General features: G+C 35.8%; 1 protein-coding gene across 5 annotated transcripts in view; it reads right to left on the minus strand.

Moving 5' to 3' along the window:
- The window catches only part of KCNT2 (potassium sodium-activated channel subfamily T member 2), a 267373-nt gene that overhangs the window by 90327 nt on the left and 152340 nt on the right, over positions 1 to 24706 (minus strand). For all 5 annotated transcript variants that reach the window (XM_036868239.1, XM_036868233.1, XM_036868249.1 and 2 more), the window contains 5 exons: positions 18480 to 18629; positions 16868 to 17097; positions 9624 to 9837; positions 6901 to 7006; positions 2832 to 3004 (listed from right to left, as the gene is read on the minus strand). In XM_036868239.1, the coding sequence (XP_036724134.1) occupies positions 2832 to 3004; positions 6901 to 7006; positions 9624 to 9837; positions 16868 to 17097; positions 18480 to 18629 (873 nt within the window). The remainder of the gene's footprint in view (positions 1 to 2831; positions 3005 to 6900; positions 7007 to 9623; positions 9838 to 16867; positions 17098 to 18479; positions 18630 to 24706) is intronic.

Consider the following 24706-nt stretch of genomic DNA (forward strand, 5'->3'; position numbering starts at 1 on the left):
GCAATTCCAAAGTCTACACCAGGTACACAGGTTAAGAAATCCTAGCTCCTGCCACCTGCTCATTGGAATAATAAGGGGGAGAGAGGGGGATTAGTGACTCTGAGATAAGATTACTTAGCAAGACTGGATCTGGAAAAGGAGTGGAGCTCATCTCCATTCCATGGAGTAAACTCCACTCCCAAATTTGGCAAGACTGATTCTTTTATTGTGGTTTATAAGGAATGTATATTTGGCATTCACATTCAGATTTCTCACATATATTTGGTCTTCACCACATTTTCTAGCTCACAGCTCCCAAAGCCCTTGGAATTTCCTCAGTGATAACAGCAATGGGAGCATCTTTTGTCGTAATATTTGGTCTATAATCCTCAGTTCCTGAAATCACTTCAGAGCCAAAAAAGGTGAAAGGGGTGTCTTGTTCTTCATAACAAGCCCCTTTTCAGGACCACTGGGTTTAAATTAATGAGGTGCCTTTTGGAAAGTACCTAAGGATGGGGCTGTTTGCCAGGGAAAGTGAAGTTCCAACCTGAATAGAGGGTTGGAACTTCAGTCCCACCCCGTGATTTTTGAGGAAGGGGGAGGGGCAGGAGATTGAGTTCAATCACCAATGGCCAATGATTTAATCAATCGTGCCTATGTAATGAAGCCTCCATTAAAAACCCAAAAGGATGGAGTCTGGAGAACTTCTGGGCTGGTGAACAGGTAGAGATTTGGTGATAGTGGTGCCCACATAGAGGGCATGGAAACCCCATGCCCTTTCCCCATACCTTGCCCTGTGCATCTCTTCCATCCAGTTATTCCCAAGTTATATGCTTTTATAATAAGGTGGCAATCTGGTCAGTAAAATGTTTCTCTGAATTCTGTGAGCTGCTCTAGCAAATAACTTGACCTTGAGTAGGTGGTTGTGGGAACCCCCGATCTACAGCTACTCAGTCAGAAGTACAGGTAACAACCTAGACATGCAATGGCATCTGAAATCCAAGGAGGGGGTCACTGAAACTTCCCATCTATAGCTGCTCAGTTATGGGGTGATAACCTGGTTTGTGATTGGCTTCTGAAGTGGGGGTGGGACAGTTTTGTAAGACTGAACTTTCAACCTGTGGAATCCGATGCTATTTCTGGGTAGATGGTGTCAGAAGTGAGTTGAATTCCCCTAGAACTGAGCTGGTGTCCTGAGCATTGCTTGCTGGAGGTGTGGAGAAACCCTCTGACACACACATACACATTGAAATCGGGACCAAGAACCCAATTAGGAGATTTACACATCAGGACAAGAAATTATACCTTGAAATAATATAAACAAGGTGAAAGGATAGTTTTTACCCTCTGCTTTATCACAGGGCTGCTGTAGGCACAGTGCCACTTCTTTCTTTTCAAGCCTCTTCCTATCTGCTTCTCTGTATTCTGGGGCCTGAGCTGATCCACTTTGATCCAAGCCATCCGAGATGGGAATGCTCTAAGTCAATCAGCTTGTAAATACCCCTGTCTTAAATTCATCTTTAAGGCAGTGGACACATTACACCATAAGCAAAAAGAGCCAAAATTGTACACTTCTGAATTCACATAGTTGATGAGCATCTCTTATGTGCCAGATCTTAGCCAGTTTCTTAGAGCCTCCTACCACAGAAGTTCCAGAATAAGGGATATATCCCAAGGCCTTGGAGGTGCTTTGCCACCATACTCTATCACCCTAGCCATCCAGTAATCCAACTTTTATTCTCCCAAGATTTGTTTTATTAAGCTTTTATTTCTTCTGACATTGGGTCCAAGTTTTTGTTCCCCTACAACTGCCCTAAATTTACCTCACCTTTCCTTGGATGCTAAAGTAGTATCAAAAAAGTCATTGAGACATCAGACCTGAAAATTCTTCAACTGAAACCTCTAGAGGTGTGCTCAAGTTTTAGAGTTGATTACCATTGAGATACTGACTCTAAAACAAGATGCATCAATGAGTATCTTGATATTCATATATTCAGAATAAATAATGTCATGAAGTTACAATATATTGGGGAGATATCTCTGTTTTGAAAAAATTCTTTTGATAAATTTTAAAAGCAGAGACAAGGCAGCAGATTTTGGCCTCATTTGGTTTACCCTGAAATTTGCATCACTTTAGAGTTTAAGAGGAGAGTTGGAGGAATCTAAAATATGGTATTGATTTAAGGACCATCTGCTACTAATCTGAATCAGAGAGAGAAATACTGCAATTTTAGTATACAATGGATTTGACCACAGCATTTAGAGATATATATTTAATATTCGTATAAGGATTTTGAAATGTTTAAGTAGTCTTATTTCACAAGAGTATATCAAATATTTTCAAAAGAAATGAACATGGTAAAGCACAAACTATTCATGTTATGTTACAGAATATATGTTTTAACAGTGGAAGAATCATAAGAACTTATGATGATGTGTAATGGTATGATATAAAATGGATCATTAATATGCTCCTCTGATAATTAATGGTTCTTTACAAAGACAATGAAATTGTCCAGTTTTGGCAGAGATTTTCCAGGCTAGTTGATTAATTTAATGAAAATAACTATAATTATTTCAGTGGCATGTTTCCCACTGGTAGAGAGCAATGACCACTTGCAAAAATAGTTTTTTTTAAATAAAAGGCTCAGAGTACTCCGGTGATGTTTTAAGTTGTATTTGTGAAACACGATCATATACAATGGTTGTTTTCTACCACAGCACAGAATATATCTCTCAATGAATCATGTGCCATAATGTATCTGATTTAAAATATTCTAAGTAAATTAAATTATTTTTGATAAAATATTAACAAATTTTTGTCTTGTTTGTACATTTTAAAATATACTTACGGGTTATCCAATAGCAGTATTACGGGATTAAGTTCTTTCTTTGGTCTATAATATGCCCTGAGAGGAACGATAAAATTATACAATCCATTTCCAGCTGTTTCAGCTGCAACTATAATTAGCTTATTTTTGAATCCATAGGCTTTTGCGTCCTCATAGCAGTTATGCTGGCAACTCTAGAGAAGAAAAATTATACAAAGAAAGGCCATTTTTATACTCCACTAATATTGGGTAAAAATATTTAGAAGATCTGGAAATGTGAAATTAATCTAACCTAGTAAATCCTTTGTTTTCTAACAAATATGAAAATAGTTACATTTTTCTATGCCCAGTTCTCCAGCCTGAAGGTGTACATGGACAAGACAAATGAATTGCAGGTATGCAGCTTGATGTGGGGAAGGAAAAGGCAGCAACACAGTGTACGCATGTTCTGCTGCAAACTGAAACTTGCTGCCAGATGACATCTGGGTATCAATATTAAGTAATCATCACAAGGTATATGTATATCAAAGCATCATGTTATATACCTCAAATATACACAATTTGTATTTTTCAATCATACCTCAATAAAGCTGGAAAAAAATAAATAATCTGCCTCTGACTTTATTTCCAGAAATAGAGTAGTATTAAAATTAAATAATCTTGGAACATTTCAAGTATGGAATACCAAAGGATGGATATCGATATCGAAAGGGATTTTTTTTTGGTTAAAAAACAAAAACAAAAATTAAAAGAAAAAAACCTTAATTGTCTAAATGTATACCTGAGCTGGCAAGATAACGATGCAAATACTCAAATGTAAAATACTAATGTTAACAATAATAACAACAACAAAATGACAACACATTACCAAAATGTGTTTTCTGAGGATATTTTGCTATTCCCTAGGGAGCTAGAATTTACTGGACTTAGCATTATTAAATCAAGATCCTTTTAAACAAAATTATCTGCCTGGAGAATTGCTTTAGTGTTCTGTTTTTTTAATCTTTATATGTCTTTATGAGGGTTTCTTTTTATTTGGGTTGAGATTTGTTGATTCTCTGTGGATTCATCATCAACTCTGGAATGTTCTTTGCCTTTATTCTTTAATAAAAAATTACAGAACATTGTTGGGAACAAGGTACTTTGAGTCAGCAGAAACAATAAACAACAGAATTAGACTCACAAAGATTACAGATTTCACTGTTATAAGATTCAGAATAGAAAATGAGCGTGTTTACTATGTTTAAAGAAATAAAAGAGAACATTCAAAGCATGAGCAAAGAACAAGAGGGTATTTAAAATATTCACTTAAATGTTTAAAGAATTACATATACTCTATTCTGGAACTAAAAATATAACATTAAAAACAGAAACTCAAAAGATGATTTAATTTTCCCATTTGATGCATCTGAAGGGATCAACCGCATGACTGAATTGAAATAATTACTCAGAATACAGAAAGAAAAGAGAAAGTAGTACAGAAAAATTAAGATACTTGGAAGATAGTGTGAGAATGTCTAATACACACTTAAACAGAATACCTGAAAAAGAGATGCAAGAATCAGCAAGAAGCACTATTCACATAAATATTGACTGAGGATTTTCTAGAATGAATGAAATATCCAAATCCTCAGGTTCTGGAAACCCAATGAATCCTAATCCAAATAAATAAAGAGAAATCCAGTGTCATACACATTGTCATAGTGCAGAACAGCCAAGACAACAAGAAGATCTTAAAAGCAGCCAGAGAGGAAAGAGAGCTTTAACTACCAGAAACACAAATTAGAACGATGGCTTACTTCTCATCAGCAGTGTGGAGTGTAGAAGGTAGTAAATAAAATCCTAACAGGCTAAAAGAAAAAGAAAACTCAGAGCCTGGAATTGGACACCGAGCAAAACTACTGTTCAAGAAGGAGGACAAAATAAGGACATATCTAGGGAAAGTGAAATTGAAAGAATTTACCACTAATAGGATCTCATTAGTAGAATTTCTAAAAGCTGTAATCATGGAAGTAGGAAGATCAATCCAGCAGGAAGGATTAAGGCATAAGAAAGAATGGAGAAATGGGGAATGGTAAAGGAAAAGAACAGGAAGTCTTCACTGGAAGTATGATTGGAGAATTACTACTATAAACAGGATCTGAAGCCACATGAAATTAGGTCACTTACAAAGAGATGGTGGAAGGAGAAGGATGACAGGCTGAGGCTGAGATTATTAAGAACTTCATTTTTACGAGATCAAATGAGGTAAAAGAACTAATTTAGAAGATTTAGAAGTAGCTCAACTAGTAAGAAAAAAAAAAGAAATAGAACAAGGACAAAACAGGGAATTCAGTATTGATAAACCTTGGCCAAAAACGAGCCTGCTGATACTGATGCAAGACGGACTGGGCAACAAAATACCTGCTCACAGACTTCATGGACACAGTAGGATTGGCTGCATAACCCCATCTGCTAATCGCAAAGTGGGCACTCATTTACAGAGCAGACCACCACCTCCAGCCAGACTAACGCCACCTAAAGAATGGATAACCCCAGATGTTATCGGCCAATCAACGATACTTGGAAACATCGCTTTTTTACTTTGGTAAAGAGACAACTTGTCTTTTGGCTTTAAAAGACTGTTTCTCCTCCAGCAAGCCTCATCTCTGAAAGCTTAACTTTTCCTGTATCAGGTTCCCTTCTTGGGAATCAGTGGAATCATTTCGACTCTTTGGTTTCCCAACATTACTTTCATCTTTGTGTGTTAAAAAGTAAAATGCCACCAGATGTGAACCCAAGCTTTATGGGACCTAAAGCTTATATTATTTTGGCAATCCTCTTTAAGGAAAAAAAACACAAAAGTCATACATAAAAAATCAGTCACAGGTTCTTGGAAGGGGCCAATAGAGGAGAAGGGCTCTGAAGCTTAAGATGCATCAAGGTTACCAAAGATGCAGAGTGAGCCAGCGCTAGAAATGCTGTGAAGCAGGAAAGTAAAACAAGGACTGACAAAAAATAAGGCATCGAGAGACGGAACTGTCCATCTTAATGGACCCAGATGAACATTTGGGAGCAGTGGTAAGGATTCACAAAAAAACTTTAGGAAGATAGAGGCAGAAATTTTCTAATGCTCTGCTAATCTTCCTCAGGAGTGACAGCAACAGCCAAGATTCATAATGTTTATCACATGGAAAAAATAATAGTAGTAAAAATATTAACAAAGTGTATTAAGTGCCTTTACGTTCCTGGCACTGTGAAAAGCTTTTTCCATGCACGAATTTATATCATCTTCACAAGAACCCTATAAGGTTCATATTAAAATTACAAGCATTTTGGAGATATAGAAACTGAAATTTAATGATAATGTTATTTGCCCAAATGGCCGAGCCTGTAAGCAGAGAGCTGGGATTTTTAACTCCAGCTAACTCCAAAATATAGAATAAAGGAAGAAATTCCTGGTTAGAATTAGTGGCACATTTTAATTTCTGGGAGATGGGGGGTTTGAGAGTCTTCTTTTTATCTGCCCTCTGACTCATCATGAAAACCAATTCTCACCCAGGTCATGTCCAATGGCCATACTGTGAAAGAGAAAGATTCCTGCTTTCTTGGAATCTTTCTGTTTTGGATGGTTTCTCCTGAATATCAAGGCAGGAACCAAGAACTACTGTAAAATCTTTAGGAAAGGGGACATTAAGCAAGACACTTCCAGTCTAATAATTCAATAATGAATTATGACTAGCTAATTTCACCATGTCAAGCGATTCCACTTTGAGATTTGAGGCAAAAATGTCCAGTAAAATAAATAGAGTGCATCTGGCCAAAATGATCTGGGGAGACTCTGGTTTGAGGCTCTGGCATCTTTGTTTTTCTCTTTGAAACAAAGACTGACCAACTCGTTGGCTACATTAGTAGAGGGTAAAGCACTTGGGTAATCTTTAGTGCAGTTAAGAAAGTAAAATTCACCACTTTATGTATTACATTTACATTTGAAATATAATATTCTTTTAACATATTTTAGTCAAAAGACTATACAAAATTATTTAAATACATGTAATTACACAATGCCATCATTTTAGTTTTACAGAAAATAACAGCAGTAAGTGCTTACCTTGTCTAGTCTTAAGCAGCAAAATGGCACTTTTTCATGAAGGAGATGACAAAAAGTGGGTGAACTTCCTATATATGGAGAGTAAGGTGGGTAGCCTTTAGCATATCTGTAAAACAATATGAAATATTGAATTGCCTTGAATTAATGCAGGCAAAGTCAGACAATCAAGTTATAGCCATGTCCCTCTACTTTGATAAAGTTAGATGCAGTAATTCTTTATTTTGATATGGAAATAGTTTAGAACAGGGCCCATGGACCTAATCTGGCTCATCACATGGTTTTGTGAACTAAAGTAGTTTTAGTATTTTTAAATGGTTGGAAAAACAAGTCAAAAGAAGAATAATATTTCAGCTCGTGAAATTATATGAAATTTAAATTTCAGTGTCCACAAGTGAGTTTTGTCAGAACAATGTCATGGTCACTCATTTTATGTATTGTCTTTGGGTGCTTTCATGCTTCAGAAACAGAGTTGAGTAGTTGGGGCAAAGACCACATGGTCCATAAAGTTGGAAACATTTACTAGCTGGTTCTTTCCAGAAAAAGTTTGCCAATCCTCAGTTTAAAAGATTTAGACACATTTTAGAAAATAGTAATGTTAATCTTTACAAAATATATTAAAGCAAAATGCATTATTATGATTCACTCTATCAATATTCATCAGTCATGGATGCATAACCAAAAAAGAGTAAATTATTTTAGATTGAGTAAATTATTCCATTAGACCCACACAAAAGCCAGAGTTTTTGCTGGAATCATGCTTAAATATTATCAAAGATACTCAGTTTATTTGCTGACTTTATAAAAATAGTCACCTGCACATTATGGCTGTAAAATTTTCAAAATGAAACTCTCAAAAAGTAGCAGCATAAATGAAAATTAAGAAATAAAAGAAAATTTAGTAGAGGCAAAGTTATTTTATCCAGTATGAAAGCTCTTTTATGATAAAGAAAATTCATCTTTCAAACCAAGAAATTTCAAATCTACTTAGAACTATTTTCCAGACATCATTAGCTAGGATGGTAAAATGGAGAACATTTTGCAAGTTTAGAAGTTGATAGTCTCCCACTATTACTTCAACATCTTTTTCATTTTTCTAGATATAAAAAAAATTCCACCTCAGTTTTTTCAGTACATGTAAAGAAAGAATTTGTATCACACCACACAACACCATTTCTAGAAATACACTGGTGGTCAAACCTCTTCTTCCTGTCAAATATTTCATAAATCTATTTGAGTATTATTAATTTCTTGGAGAGTGGACTTGTCTTCTGTGGGTATGTGTAAGTTTCTTGTAATAAATATTTAAAAGTGTGAAGGACTAACAGAAGGATTTTTCTAAGTTTCAATTATATTTCAGTTCATTTTAGTTCACTTCAACGTTGATTGAACTTCTATTATATGAAAAATATTAGAAGTGTTTGAATGATGTTACCTTTGCCACTACGACTAATACTACACCAAATAGTATTTAATACTCATTGAATGCTTACTCTGCACAAACCATTGTCCTAAGCACATTACTCTGTTATCTCAATTAATCTTCATATGAACACTATTTACAGATAAAGCATCCTGGGTCAGAAGATTTTAATCAAAGTCACTTGCACACAACCAGTATAAGGTAGAACTGCCATGGGACACAAATTCCTTCAGACTCCACGGTCAAGACTGTTGAACACTGTGCTTTCCTCAAGAAATGCCAACATAGGGGCTTCCCTGGTGGTGCAGAGGTTGAGAGTCTGCCTGCTAATGCAGGGGACGTGGGTTCGAGCCCTGGTCTGCGAGGATCCCACGTGCCGCGGAGCTGCTGGGCCCGTGAGCCACAACTGCTGAGCCTGCGCGTCTGGAGCCTGTGCTCCGCAACAAGATAGGCCGCAATGGTGAGGGGCCCGCGCACCGCGATGAAGAGTGGCCCCCGCTTGCCACAACTAGAGAAAGCCCTCGCACAGAGACGAAGACCCAACACAGCCAAAAATAAATAAATAATAAAAATAAGTGAATTAAAATAAATAAATAAATTAAATAAAATAAAATAAAAAATAAATAAATGGCTGTTGTTAAAAAAAAAAAAGATATTCTAGGGCACATGTATTAAAAAAAAAAAAAAAGAAATGCCAACATAATATATGAATACGACAAGTAAACAAACTCTACTGTAGGCTAAAATGTGATTAATAGCTTAAACATTGATACTATCTGTTATGGAATCTTAGTAAAGAGAACTAATACTTCCTTTATTCATTCATTCAAAATATTATTGATGTACCCTGAATAAAAATGATTGCTGAATGCTGAAATAAGAGAAGCTTAATGGAAGAAGCTGCATTCCATGTCACTGAATAATTGATTGAACTTCAATATGGAGGTGAAAAAATAAATGAGAGGTAGAAGGTACATTATAATTCAACAAAATCATATAATTATGAATACACAAACTGTATCCTTAAAGAAAAATATGTAAAATATGATATAGGTTATATCATGGAAATGCTGATTTACCTATTTTTTTCTTTAAGGATAAAGGATAATATAGAGAAAAATGAGGCTGTCAGTAGCTGTTGAAGCCAGAAATTTGAGGACTTAGGATACTTTATCATCAAGAGAGATACTGGCTAAGAGGAAGGGTGTTTTGGTAGAAGCATGTAGGATTGATTCTAGGATGTCCAGAAGGGAAGGATATTAGTGTTTCATGGCCAGCACAAATCCCAGTAAATCTTACATACTCCACATTTGAGGACATTTCTTCATCTGGCGTAGTTTCATCTTCTGATTGATCACTTAGAAGATCGCATGTTTGAATTGATGATGTATCTGCAACCTCTAAAACAGGAGCAATGCTGGGTCTTCTGACTTCTTTGTTTCCTTCTGAAGGAAGAGACAGGGTAGGGCCACTTGCTGACCTACAGCTTGTGTCTTGCAAGTCTATGGCCACAGTACCTGGAACAATGAGACATGAAAATCCATCAAAGCATGTGCCACCTAACCTATAGGACCTGTCAATCATTTAATGATCAAAGTGAGATGAAATACAGCCAGTATAACCAGGAAATATGCTGTATATTGTTTATCCTTTAATCTCAAAGGTTATTTCTTTTTAATATGGGTATTTTTGTCCGCATGGATAAAAAAATTTCTGTATTTGTGCAAAAGTGTATTTGCTGCAGCCAGCTCCATAGTAAGAAACATAAGATTTGGGAAATCCTGAAATACTTAGAAATTTAAGTTAAAAAAATACCTTGTTTCCATTTATATTTATTTAAAATTTATGAAAAAAATTTAGGCCATTTCCATTTTGTGGATTTCTCATTATATCTTTTTTCCCCATTTTGTTATCTTTCTCTTACTGATCTATAACTGCTTTTTTACATTAGAACCATTAATGTTTATATTTATTCAACAAATATTTATTAAGTACTCTGTGTGGCAAGCACTAGTCTAGGCACTTGAGATATGCAAGGAACAAGGCAGACAAGGTTTCTACACATATGGATTTATCTTTAAGATAATCGAGTGGACAAAGAAGTGAAAAAAGTAATTCCTGATAACACTAAATGCCATGCAGAAAATAAAACAGAATTATGTGATATGGAATAGTGGGGATAGGAAGCTAGAGGAGGGATGAGCTTTTCACTAGGTGATGAGAAGGGCTACTCTGAAATCATGACATTTGATTTCTTTGACCTAAAAGAAAATCATGAGCACAGGAGCCACGGAAATACCTTGGGGCAATAAGAAGAGCAAATCTAAATAGCTTAAGGCTTTTGAATTCTTGGGATACTCAAGGAATAGTAATGGGAAGAAACAAATTCCTTTGAGATTTTTAATTAACATTTAAAAACTAGTCTAAACATCAGTATATGGAAAGTGGATGTCTCTCCCCTTCTGGAAGAAATAATCCAATCTAACGGATAAGTGCCTCCATATTTTACGATCACTCACTTCATGTATGCTCTTACGGATAGCCGGTCATCCTTCTGAAAGCCCTTAGTCCTCATTTCGTCTCATTCTTCGAAGCAACTATTAAAACACTCTCCATTTCCTTCAGACTTCTGTCTGACCTTGCCACCTTCTTCACTATAACAGCCTGAGTTTGTAAAGGGGGGGGAAAAAACCTCATGGGTTTTGGCATCTCAATGTTTCTGAGTGTGAAAGTTGATAGAAACAAGACTGGGGAGAATATCTGGGTATTCCTCAACATTGAAATAAATGTGGGAGGTCGGGTTTTAGAGGCTAGTACCTCTTCATATACTATACGCAACACTCAGATTAGACGGAGGGGTAGGCTGGTGTGTCTACGGTCAACAGGGAAGACGCCTGCGAGGGGCCTGTAAGAAGATGTCTAGAGCTGCTGTGCCGGAGGAAAGGACGTGATGACCAGCAGTCAGCAATTCCAGTATCTGAGCAGAGACAAAGGCGGTTGGCATCAGAAACTGTACACTCGGCCAATGTTTTAGCACCATAAATAAGGATTAATTTATAATTCAATCTATCTTAGAGGGGAGATGGGGATCTTAGAAAAAATGAGATTGACTTTTCCACTAATCAGGTGACTGGATCTGATCAAACATGAAATTTTATAAGTTTGATTTATCAAAATAAAGCCATATGATATGATTTGCATCTTAATACTATTAATCCAAATCCATATTTATGACATTTATCCTCTGCAGATGACCACGTCATCTAATTCAGAGAGAAAAGAGAAGTTACCGCAGAAGAAATCCTTCAACTCCCTATCTTCAAGCAACTGAACATTGGAGTTTCACCAAACAGTTTTTTTCCCCCTTATTTACGTTTGGAATGAAACAGACATACTTCCATTTATGTAAAACTAAGCCCTACTCTTGCAGTGGGGATAAGTCCCCACCTGCTTCCTAAGGAACCATGTTCTCTGAATTCCACCCCCTCCCAAATATGTCTCCACATCACCTCCAATTACCTCTTTACCATCTTCCTGCCCAACACAGGAAATGTGGTCGCTCCCTGACAATTCTGCCAACACTGATGTCTGGCACCAAGCTGGGCTTGGGGGATATGATCAAGAGAAAGTCAGAATTTAGCAGAGGGAAGACACAATTTTAGAAAGTAGTCACAGTTACAGAAACAAGTTCTTCTTTGAATCCTTCCTTCCCCTAACAAAACCTGGCTCTTCTCCGACATCTTTCCCTGCAGTTCTGAAGGCTGCAACACCTAAAGAGATGCCTGTGTTTTGGAAGTGGGGAGATACCCTCAATGTTCTCACTGCCTCTTTCAGACCATTTTCCTTTCATCCCCTATAATATCGCAGCTCTGTACCCACTATCTTTCACTATTTTCTTTGTTCAGTCCTGTGTCTGTCATCCCACGTAGTGTTTTTTTTTTTAATTGAAGTACAGCTGACTAACAACATTATATTAGTTTTATATTAGTTTCAGGTGTACACATAGTGATTCCATGTTTTTTTATAGATTATACTCTACTAATGGCCTTTTCTCCCATCATTCCTTAGCCATTCACTTTCACGGTCATACCCCAGATTTTATAATTACTATTGATTACACATAAGCTCTATTTCTGGCATCTCATTCTTTGATACTTATTGTCATCTCTTCTCTTTCCAGCTCCCTCCTTTTTGATTCCCACTGGAACTATAATCTATTAAATTCACTAGCTTTTCAGTCTCCTTCAAGCAACAGATGTCTTTTCACTTCCTTACCTAAATTAAGTTCCATGGTCCATCACTGTACTCATTCTCTTACATATACTCCTGATTAACTTGCCCTTCTCACTTTCTTGCACATCTACCGTCGCCACCAAGTCTTTTCTTGGTACTCTTTTTCAGCACAACTTTTTGAGAGTGGTCAAGACCTAGTTTCTCCACATTGTCTCCTGCCATTCTGTCATAAAACCCTCTGATCTGGCATTCTCCACTACCACGTCATTGAAAGGGCTGTTATCAAGACAAAGAACGCTGTTTTGCTAAATGCAATGGCCAGTTCTCAGTTCTCATGTTATTTGACCTACTAGCAGCATCAGACATGGCTGGTAACTCCACCCTCTGCATACACTTGATTCATTTGGATTCCAGGACAGGACACCCATCTGGTTTCCCTGCTACCTTGTAGTAGCTCCTTCTTTGTCTCCTTTGTTGGTTTCTTCTCATCATCCTGATATTTATATTGACATGCTGCAGGATTTGGTCCTTTGTCTTTATCCCTTTTCTGCCCACAATCATTTTCTCAATGATCTTGTTCAGTCTCATGGCTTTAAATACAATACGTAAGCTCAGGAATGCAAAATTTACTTTTTCAGCATACACCTCTCTCCTGAACTCTAGACTCCTATCTAATCTCTTGTTTGACATCTTCCTCTCCATGTCTAACAGATATTTGAAATTCACTGTGTCCCAAACTGAACTCTGTATCTCCCCTGGCTCTCATTAACCCTCTACTCCCCCACCCTCATTGATGGCCATTCCCTTTTTCCTGCTGCTTATGTGAAAAACCTTGAGTTCTTTACACTTCTCTTTTTCTTACAGTTCACTTCCCATTCAGCAGCAAATCCTGGTTCCTCTCCCTTCACAGTATACACAGAATTTTTTTCTTTTTTAACAATGCCACTTGAAAATACACTGGATCCTTGACCTAAACCATCTATTCTCAACAGCAGCCAAAGTGATTGTATTAAAACGGAGTTCAGCCCAGGTGGAATCACGCTGTTCCTCTGCTTAGAACCTTATCATGACTCCCACTTCACTCAGAGTAGAAGCTACAACTCTTACATTGACTTAAAAAGCCCAACATGATCTGACCTCTTTTCACCTTTTCCCTCTCATCTCCTGTACTCTTGCCATCAAATCATCACGTTTGAGTCACGAAGGCCTCTTTTATCTTTTTAAATTAATTTTTATTGGTGTATAGTTGCTTTACAATGTTGTGTTAGTTTCTGCTGTACAGCAAAGTGAATCAGCTATACGTATACATATATCTCCTATTTTTTAGACTTCCTTCCCACTTAGGTCACCACAGAGCACTGAATAGAGTTCCCTGTGCTATACAGTAGGTTCTCATTAGTTACATGTTTTATACATAGTATCAATAGTGTATGTATGTCAATCCCAATCTCCCAATTCTTCCCACTCTCCCCCTTCCCCCTTGGTATCCATACGTTTGTTCTCTACATCTGTGTCTCTATTTCTGCTTTGCAAATAAGATCATCTGCATCATTTTTCTAGATTCCACATGTATGTGATAATATACATTTGTTTTTCTCTTTCTGACTTACTTCACTCTGTACGACACTCTCTAGGACCATCCACATCTCTGCAAATGACCCAATTTTGTTCCATTTTATGGCTGAGTAATATTCCATTGTATATGAGGGCCTCTTTACTGTTCCTGGAGCACATAAGTCAGACTCCTACTCCTACTTTAGGGCCTTTGTACTGGCTATTATCCCTGAAGGAATGTTCTTCTTTCAGACAATCACAGGGATAATTCCCTCATTTTCTTCAAGTATTTTCTCAAATGTCACCTTTTCCATGAGGCCTACAATCCACTCAAAAATCCAGTTCTCCCAAAATTCATACGCACTTTTACTAGCTCTGTTTTCTTCTCTCTTTTATCTTATTACATATCACCTTCTAACATACTAAATAATTTACTTTTTTTTTTTATATGTGTTATTTATTGCAAGTCTTCCCCATGATAGAATGTTAGCTCTGGGAGCTAGGGATCTTTGTCTGCTTGTTCTCTAATCACAAATAAATACTTATAAGAGTTCCTGGCACACACTAGGTACTCAATAAGTAATTCTTGAATATGTGAAAGAAATGAATAGAACTGCTATGGAAGAGAAATAATCATGTTATATCAATGACAACCAGATTTACTTAACAAAGTCCAAGCAGGGCCAGGAAATATGCCTCAGAGGGGGTGATATTGGGACTGAGGTGCAAAGGATTAGAAGTAGTTACATAGGCAAAGTTTGGGGCTGAGGAGTAGATCCCGTCCAAGGAAACAAAGCATTAAGGTCCACTGGTGAAAAACCATTAGGGAAGATTGAAATGAATTAATATGATTGGGGCTTAGGAGAGCAATTGAAGAGATGATGAAAATCCATTAGTGAAGACTGAAAGAAATTTAGTATGATTGGGACTCAGGAAAGCAGTTGAAGGGATGGTAAAATGTGGGACTAAAAATATAAGAAAGAATCATTTAAAAAAACCCAAAAAACTTGAAGTAAAGTGACTGTGTAATTTATCTTCTAAACTAGGATATTCCTGAGAGTCAAAGTACAGTTTTCTTAATAATGACACCAGGACAATGTATATAAACTGGTACTGTCCTGGGAAAACTGGGATTGCCTCATGTAAAAAAGAGATTTCGATCATCCAATTATAAGCCATGTTATAAAATTTAGACTTTTTTTCCAATGGCTCATAGGAAGCAATTAAAAAGATTAATGCAGGGGAATGACTATAACATTACGTAAACATTATTACTCTGGTTGCAAGGTGGAGGAGACCGTAGGGTAGCAAGGCCGGAGGTGTGGAGAAAAGATTGGGGGGGGTGATGCTGCAGTGGCGGGAAAGGATGAGGGAGGTTCAGACTGACCACACTGATAGCACTGAGGGTGGACACAGAAGTGAATGACATTAGGGGCTACTTAATGATCAGATTTAGTAGAATTCAGTGAATTATGAAGTATAAGAGGAGAGGAATCGTAAAAGTCAGACTTGTGGCATTACCAATCAGAGGACGATGATGTCCCATTTGTTTTTAGCAAAAAAAAATGGAGGTGGAAATGGTTTTGAATGAGGGGGGAAAGATTAGCTCCATTTGAATATGCCGCGTCGGTTTTTCCCGTAGGCACCCAGATAGAAATAACCCACGGACAGTTGAATATATTGTTGTGAAGAGATGTTTAAGGTAATGATTTAGGTAAGGGAAGCATCAATTTATGGAGGACAGTTGAATCTCTGAGAGCAGATGTGACTCTTTAGGGAAAATGAATGTACAGGATGCAGAGGAAAAGCACTGGAGCGTTTTAAGAACTGTCACACGCTGCAAAGATGTCCACTGGATTTCGTGACAAAGAGGAGAGTGGTGGCCTTGCCAGAGTAGTTTCAGTGATATAACGATTGCAGATTTCAGACTAAACTGGTAGAGACGTGCGGGAACAATAAGATTTCAGGCCATCAACCGCAGACAGCTCTTTAGAGGAATTTATCTGTGAAGATGATGTTGTAACATGAGGTCCAGAAGTGTGTGTGTGTGTGTGTGTGTGTGTGTGTGTGTGTGTGTGTGTGTGTGTAGAGATGTGAAGTCAGAGAGAGAGACAGAGGGAGGGAGGAGAGAATGAACCAGGGATTTTGAAAAAAAAAAAAAAAACAATTTAGGTAATGAGGATGAATAAAAGACTGAAGTCCCCAAGGGGGAAATGGAGAAGGGTCCATGGCATAAGTGAAGGCATTTATACTAAAATATTAGAAGTTAAAAGAAGAAACACATTTTCCTTGTGATAGAAACTAAATGCTTATAGGTGTGTAGGAGGTTTGGTGGCAAAATTTAAAGGAAATTCTTATTTGTCTGAATCTTTTTTTTTTTTTTTTAATTTCTGTGTCACAGAAGCCAAGTTCAATGGTGAGAATTAGATGAAGGATAGGAGAGTTTTGAGAAAAATGGAGAGTATTTGAAATAGCCACTACTGATAACTGAATAGAGAACTGACAAAGAAACATAGAAGTGTCAGGTGCTTATATACTAATCAGATATATGAAATCATCGTTAGAAGTTTTGAATTAGCTTAATTTCTTACCAATTTAACAGATTAGAAATTTTGTTCTGTATACTTAGCTACACCAAGTTTGTAATACACACAAGTATGTTTTAAATTTGGCTTTGGAATTTTAAGAAAAATTAAAGTATATTTATTATTCTTTTTAAAGAAAGAGACTAATGATATTTCCAAATGTATTTATACTTACCCATGCTGGCAATTATGCTATGTACAGGTAATCTAGATGGTCCATGATAAAATGACCTTGATACATTGCTTTTTTTCTGATGGTCGTGGTTTTTAAATGCCGAATTCTCTTCTTTGGTAATATTAATATAGAAACATATATCTGTAGCATTCATAATACATCGAGGACCTGGATTCAGCAAAATGTTTTTATTATCCTCCCTCCTAATACCAATCAAGCAGACACCAAACCTTAATTTAAAAAAGAAAATAAAAGAGTTTAAGGGTTAAATTCAGCAAAGGTCTTAGTTTTTTTTTTTTTAAAGTTCACATATATAAGAAAATAATTAAACTATTATAAGGCAGAGAAAAATTAAAACCTCAAATAAGAACATTTTAAAGCTTGAAAAGATTCTAAAAGTTCAAGGCTCTTGTTTTTAAAGGAAAAAAAACCCAAAACTATGTCCTTAGTGTGTTGTGAAATCAATTTAGTTAATTAAGACTATATATGTTTTTTAGTAAAAAAGAATGGAATAAAAGATAATAGAAATATCAGAGTACATATCATTTAGTAAGGGTAAGAGTTTTATTGTAAATTTTGTGTGTGTATACTGGGTCTTACCATAAAATGTATACCTTAATTTGGTCAAAAAAGATAAAACAGTATTTCTTACTTTGGTCAAAAAATTTGAAAGCCATTGGCTTAGGGGAGAGGAAGAAACTTACTCAAGGTCACAAGAGAAAGAATTTAGGGTCCCTAAATTTATTTTTGTTCTGCTTGAATTTTAGAAAAAAATTTAGAAAAAAAAATTAAATAGCATTGAATAGGTATACAATTTAATTAGGAGAAATAATAACCACTGAATGTAACAGGTGTTACTTAAAATTTCTTATATACTTTTTCAGGTTATGTTCCAAACACAAAACCTCCTGAATATTTTTATCTCAATATGTCTTATAGTGTTACAAATAAATCAAACTTAAAAATATTTTTTAAATATATAAAAAGTATATAAACAGAATCATGTTGGGAATTAAAGTAGAATACTTTAGATATTAGATTACTAGAATATACTAGATTATTACAAATCTTTAAAATGTTATATTAATATTTTATAATACTAATAATATATTATTTTCATGTTAGACATACTTTTTATTTCTTAAGTAAAGAATTTCTCTCAAAAAGAACAAAAATAATAATGTTCTATGTTTGAATTGGAAGGTACTATCATTTATTTTTTAACTTATTTTTCTGGCCAAAGCAAGTTTTAAAAAATGTCTAGTTTTTATAAATGTTATTTTTACTTTGTTTAAATTTTTAATCAACACTTTAAAATTTAGATTTATAAAGAAGATTCATTTTCATGTAAATTTTTACAGGATTAAAATATTTTTAAAGATAAATTAAAAGATACTAAAGTCAATATTCCTACTAAGTTATACTATACACCCAAGGATCTTAACTTGTAGAGACCATACAAAAGGCCAGAATTCAAATGTCTCAGTAATTATGTCAAAAATTCAAGAATACTTGCAACTTATGAGCACCAATATGGGTTATATTATGGAAAACTGTGTTTAAAGGTATGACTGATTAATATTTTAATTCCACTCTGGAAACAGAAACATACTTTTTGTGTGCATGGAAAGAAGCATAGGTGAAGCTCTTTCCTTCATATTCAGCAAAAAATGTACTTTCTTCCAAAACGATGTGGTACACTTCATTCCCAGAGCATCTGCCGTACATCTTCTGCCATTGTTCTGGCGATTGCTGGCCTTCTCTGCAACAAAAGCATACACACATACACACAGAGAGAGACAAACAGTGAATGCAGTTCAAAAAACAGTCCTTGTCATACATAATCTGGAGTTTTCCAACTGTAAGAATGGACAAGCACAGTTCAAAGAAGTTATCTGTGTGGTGCTCAAAATAATGACATGATTTACAAAGAGTTGCTATAAAAATTTCGAAACTAACACAACATAGAAGCTTGAGAGATGGCAAATTTTTAAAAAGTAGAAGGTTTTCACAATCCAGTTAATAAAAGCATTTATTGTGATCATGAACCAGTGAGCTATAGCATCTGATTTTTAGTCTTTGTTTATGTATATCATGTCATGCACGACCTATAATACTTGTCTTATAGTCTCAGTAATACAGCCAACTTCATCCCCTTTACGATACCTGCTTGGCTCCTGTATGTAATTGACTTTGCTTTGTATTTAAAATTATGAATACATACATCTCAACTTATCAGTTTGATTTTATAGAAAACATACTCTTAATTTCTGTACATATCATAGCAATGGATTTCTTCCAATTGTGTACCAGTTAAGAAAAGATACTTCTTTGTGATAAAAGTAAGGATCTCTAAAAGAGATTACCAGAAGTATTTTTTAAAAGAAGATAAGTTTATCACAGAAAGTGCAGTTTCTTTTTTATTCTAGAATATTCTGCTCAGTGAGTTTGGAAATTTATTAAAAACTCAACTTATGACAAAATTTATTGTGAATATACAATAATGATTTTTCCCATTTTGTACAATAAATTCCATTTACTTTTGGTGAATAAAGTTTAGGAACTCTGTAAGTACAACAAATGTACCTTCTAGAAGAAAAGAGATGAATTTATAAAAATCAAAATATTTCATCATAATCTCTGTAGCTTCTGGATGGATTAAAGCAGACAAGTCATTATTTATCATATTTTAAACTCCAAGTTTTGTCTGAAAACATTATAAAACATTTATAAACATTTTCAAAGTGTCAATAAATTTTTAAAAAACCATATATTTTCCAGGTATGTTTCACTTGCACTTCATTCCTTCTTAAGGATGCTTAAGGGTTAAGAGTCTGGGCCTTGGAGTCTGACTGCCTGATCTGAACCCTAACTCTGCAATCTTGGGTGAGTTATTTAACTTCTCTGTGATACTTTACTTCTGTAAAAAACATTATCAGTCTTACTGGGTTGGATAAAATGCAGTAAATCAAGTAAATCATTTAGCAGATGTTGGGAACATAGTAATCTTCAGTAAATGTGAGCATCTATTATTATTTTGCTGTTATATCTTCCTCATTGCTAAATTCAGGAGCCACTTTCAACATTCCTAGTCACAAAATGAACAATATTGCTCTTAAAATCTTCACCCTTTCTTCTGTAATGTTAATATATTTTTGAAACTAGGAAAATAAAACAAAACACATTTGACTATTGACTATATATGGTTACACCTAACTACTACTTCCTAAGAATGATTGTTCTTGGTGGAGAAAACTTTTCCTTTGGCCAACAGAAATAAAACTATTTTTGGTACGTAACATATTGCTACTTGGCAACATAGTACTTGGCAAAGACAGAATCCATTTAAAGGGCTGAAAATGTAAGAGAAGGTGCCAGTAATTCATCAGGGTTTGTTTGTCATCCAAAAGGCCTCATGGGGTCAAATAATTGTCACATAAGGTCACTAAAAGCTATTCAAGAGAATCACAATTCTAATTCCAGCAGCTGAAATGGAAATACAATATGGTAACTTGGAAGGAAACAGAAAAGGACGGGGTCAGACAAGGACAGTTCTGATGAATTTCCTTAAATCACTTGCTAGTTCTCATGCTATTTTATATTGGCACCTTTTTACCAAACATCTTTAATGAATCTCTAAATTCAGCTAATTGTAAATATACAATTTTTTTTGCATTCACTTCATGTTAATTACTTGAGAAATGTTGGAAATTAGCGACTCCATCTCCTACTAATGGGTATGTCCAGGTCTCACTTATTAATTCCTACACGAAATATTTATTGAGCACTTGGGATGCGGCAAGAAAAGTTCTAGATTTCTAGGCGATGGCAGTTGACAAAAAGGGCAGACATTCTTTCTTGAATCCTTTAGTGGAGGAAAACTGACAATACAGCAAATTATGTGTTGGAAGTGATAAGTGGTAGGGAGAAAAATAAAGCGGAGAGGGAAATCGTTTTCAGGGGTGGATTGGAATATAAATAGTATGACTGAGGAAGACCTCACTGAGAGAATGACATTTAAGTAAAAATCTTGAAAAGGGTGAGAGAGGTAGTCACAGGGGAGAAGACTTTCTGGCAGAAGCAGCACCAAGTGCTTCCCTGAGGCAGGGGGATGCCTGGTATGGCTGAGGAGAAGCAAGGAAGCCAGTTTGGCTGAGGTTGAGGAAGGAGGAGAAAATGAGGCCAGAGAAGTAACTGGCAGGGAGACAGGTCATGAAGGGATTTCTAAAATCTTACTCCTTTGATCTTTATAGGGAAAATTCGCAAAATATTCTGACTTATACTTCGCAAAAATCCCTCTGGTCATTGTTCTGAGAATAGACTGAAGCAGCAGCAATGACCAGTGAGTAGTTTATTGCAATGATTTAGCAAGAAGATGATGGCTTGGACCAGGTGAGATTCTGGGTGTGTTCTGCAAGTGGACCTGAAAGTATTTGCTGATGGAAGAGAAAAATAAAAATAAACACCTTAAGTGCCCATGGCCATCAGAAATATGAAAATTAAATGAATAAATAAATATCCATACAGATAAAAGTGAAAATGTAAGTACTAATGCTTATAAAGCACCATGGGGAAATCTCAAATACAAAATGTTAAAAGAATTAAGTAGCTCTAGGTGGCTCGTTTAGTTAACTAGGTCCTAGGGAAGAAGACACGTAAATCAGAGATAGTATATGTGGGCTTCACAAACATTTGGAATGTTTATTTTTTCTAAATTTGGAATGCTAGGTTCATGGATGCTCATAATAATATTCTTATACCTTTGAATGTCTGAAATATTTTCTAACAAATAAAAAATAAAATGTATCACCAAAGTGAAAACACAAACCAGGACTAGTAGTAAGGATTTTAAGCTTTTTGTTGTTATATATTTTTTTTTTAAACATCTTTATTGAAGTATAATTGCTTCACAATGGTGTGTTAGTTTCTGCTTTATAACAAAGTGAATCAGCTACACATATACACACGTTCCCATATCTCCTCCCTCCCGCATCTCCCTCCCTCCCACCCTCCCCATCCCACCCCCCCAGGCGGTCACAAAGCACCGTGCTGATCTCCCTGTGCTATGCGGCTGCTTCCCACTAGCTATCCATTTTACATTTGGTAGTGTATATATGTCCATGACACTCTCTCACCCTGTCACATCTCACCCCTCCCCCTCCCCATATCCTCAAGTCCATTCTTTAGTCGGTCTGTGTCTTTATTCCCATCTTGCCACTAGGTTCTTCATGACCTTTTTTTTTTTTTTTCCTTAGATTCCATATATATGTGTTAGCATACTGTATTTGTTTTTCTCTTTCTGACTTACTTCACTCTGTATGACAGACTCTAACTCCATCCACCTCATTACAAATACCTCCATTTCATTTCTTTTTATGGCTGAGTAATATTCCATTGTATATATGTGCCACATCTTCTTTATCCATTCATCCGATGATGGACACTTAGGTTGCTTCCATGTCCTGGCTATTGTAAATAGAGCTGCAATGAACATTTTGGTACATGACTCTTTTGGAATTATGGTTTTCTCAGGGTATATGCCCAGTAGTGGGATTGCTGGGTCGTATGGTAGTTCTATTTGTAGTTTTTTAAGGAACCTCCATACTGTTCTCCATAGTGGCTGTATCAATTTACATTCCCACCAACAGTGCAAGAGTGTTCCCTTTTCTCCACACCCTCTCCAGCATTTATTGTTTCTAGATTTTTTGATGATGACCATTCTGACCGGTGTGAGATGATATCTCATTGTAGTTTTGATTTGCATTTCTCTAATGATTAATGATGTTGAGCATTCTTTCATGTGTCTGTTGGCCATCTGTATATCTTCTTTGGAGAAATGTCTATTTAGGTCTTCTGCCCATTTTTGGATTGGGTTGTTTGTTTTTTTGTTATTGAGCTGCATGAGCTGCTTGTAAATCTTGGAGATTAATCCTTTGTCAGTTGCTTCATTTGCAAATATTTTCTCCCATTCTGAGGGTTGTTTTGGTCTTGTTTATGGTTTCCTTTGCTGTGCAAAAGCTTTTAAGTTTCATTAGGTCCCACTTGTTTATTTGTGTTTTTATTTCCATTTCTCTAGGAGCTGGGTCAAAAAGGATCTTGCTGTGATTTATGTCATAGAGTGTTCTGCCTATGTTTTCCTCTAAGAGTTTGATAGTGTCTGGCTTTACACTTAGGTCGTTAATCCATTTTGAGTTTATTTTTGTGTATGGTGTCAGGGAGTGTTCTAATTTCATACTTTTACATGTATCTGTCCAATTTTCCCAGCACCACTTATTGAAGAGGCTGTCTTTTCTCCACTGTATATGTTTGCCTCCTTTATCAAAGATAAGGTGACCATATGTGCGTGGGTTTTGTTGTTATATTTTTCATTGCTACCTTTCAAGGCAGCATTACAGGCTACACTATACAAGGCCTCCCTGCTTACCAATATTTTGAGACTAACATTTTATTTAGGCAGAAAGTAACATTTTCCCCTCTTACTATGATGAATGTATCAACAATTTTTTTCCAAATAGCTACCCAGTTATTCAATTTATTGAATAGTCCATCTTTTCACACACTGGTTTAAAATAACTCCCCTACGAAACACCAAATTCCTGTTGCCTATGGGCCTCAATCTCAACTTTCTAGTCGGGCAAATTGATTTGCCTCTACCCATTCCCTAACACTACCTATGTCGACTATTGTAGCTATAAAATTGTTTCAAAATACATCAGGATAATCCCTCTCATTATTATTCTCCTTCAAAAATTTTCTTGCTATTCTTGTCTCTTCATTTTTCCATACAAACTTAAAATCAGCTGGTTTACTCTGAAAAGAATACCTTTGATATGATTATTGGGATGATTAATAAATTTGGGTGAAACTGACAGCCTTGTGATATTGACAATCTTCATTTGTATGTTTATTACTTGTCTATTTCTGCCACCATCTCCCACTCATCCTGAAGCAGAATGTAAGCACCAGAACTTCTCAGTCCATTGTCTATCCTGATCTCTGTGGGATCTCCAGTAACTAGAACATCTTCTAGAATACAGTGAATGTTCAAAAAATGTTTGTTTAATGACAGCATTTAATTCTTCTGACAATCTGTGAGATGCATGCTAGTATTATGCCCACCACACAGATAAAGAAACTGAGGCTCAATGGTTTCAAGTCTTTGGTCTTGCCAGCATGGACAGACCAAAGAATTCAACCCAGGCAGTCTGGTTACAAACACTGCCCTTTACTCAGAAGCTTCAGTTCTGAGTAACTTCAGTATTTAGTGTGAATGTGTAGCTGTTCTATTACTTTTCTTCAGGATACTAGAATTTGAGAGCCAAATTTTCCTTTTACCCTTATTAATAATACAAGGCATTTTATAACCTGTAGATTTGTAATAAACAAAAACAAAATAAAAAACTTCTGATTTGTCTTCAACTTAGCATTCTACTCGAGTTTTCTTTTGTCTTTTCCTACTTTATGTATCTGGGGAGACTTAATTCAAGATTATTTTTGAATGAGAGGAAATTTATCATATAAATAAATAATATATTTCCAAATATTTTATACAAAAGAATTCTTTAATTCTACCACTTAAGTAGCTCTTAAGTAGCACTTACCCATTTCTCTACCATCAACTCTTACACTCTTAAAACTGTGCTGACCCATCTCCTAGCTTCCTTGCTTCCTGTGTTGATTGGTGCTACAATTGGAGTGAATTTCAAAATCTCATGTCACTCTCCTGCTGAAAATAGTTAAAGGGCTTCCTCCTTCCATTTGAAAAAGGTGAACTTTCTTGCCATCATTACAAAGCCCTCCTGACCTATGCCATGCCTGTCTTCCAAATTTCAAATATCA

Source organism: Balaenoptera musculus, chromosome 1 (genome assembly GCF_009873245.2).
Source record: "Balaenoptera musculus isolate JJ_BM4_2016_0621 chromosome 1, mBalMus1.pri.v3, whole genome shotgun sequence".
Classification (NCBI taxonomy): domain Eukaryota; kingdom Metazoa; phylum Chordata; class Mammalia; order Artiodactyla; family Balaenopteridae; genus Balaenoptera; species Balaenoptera musculus.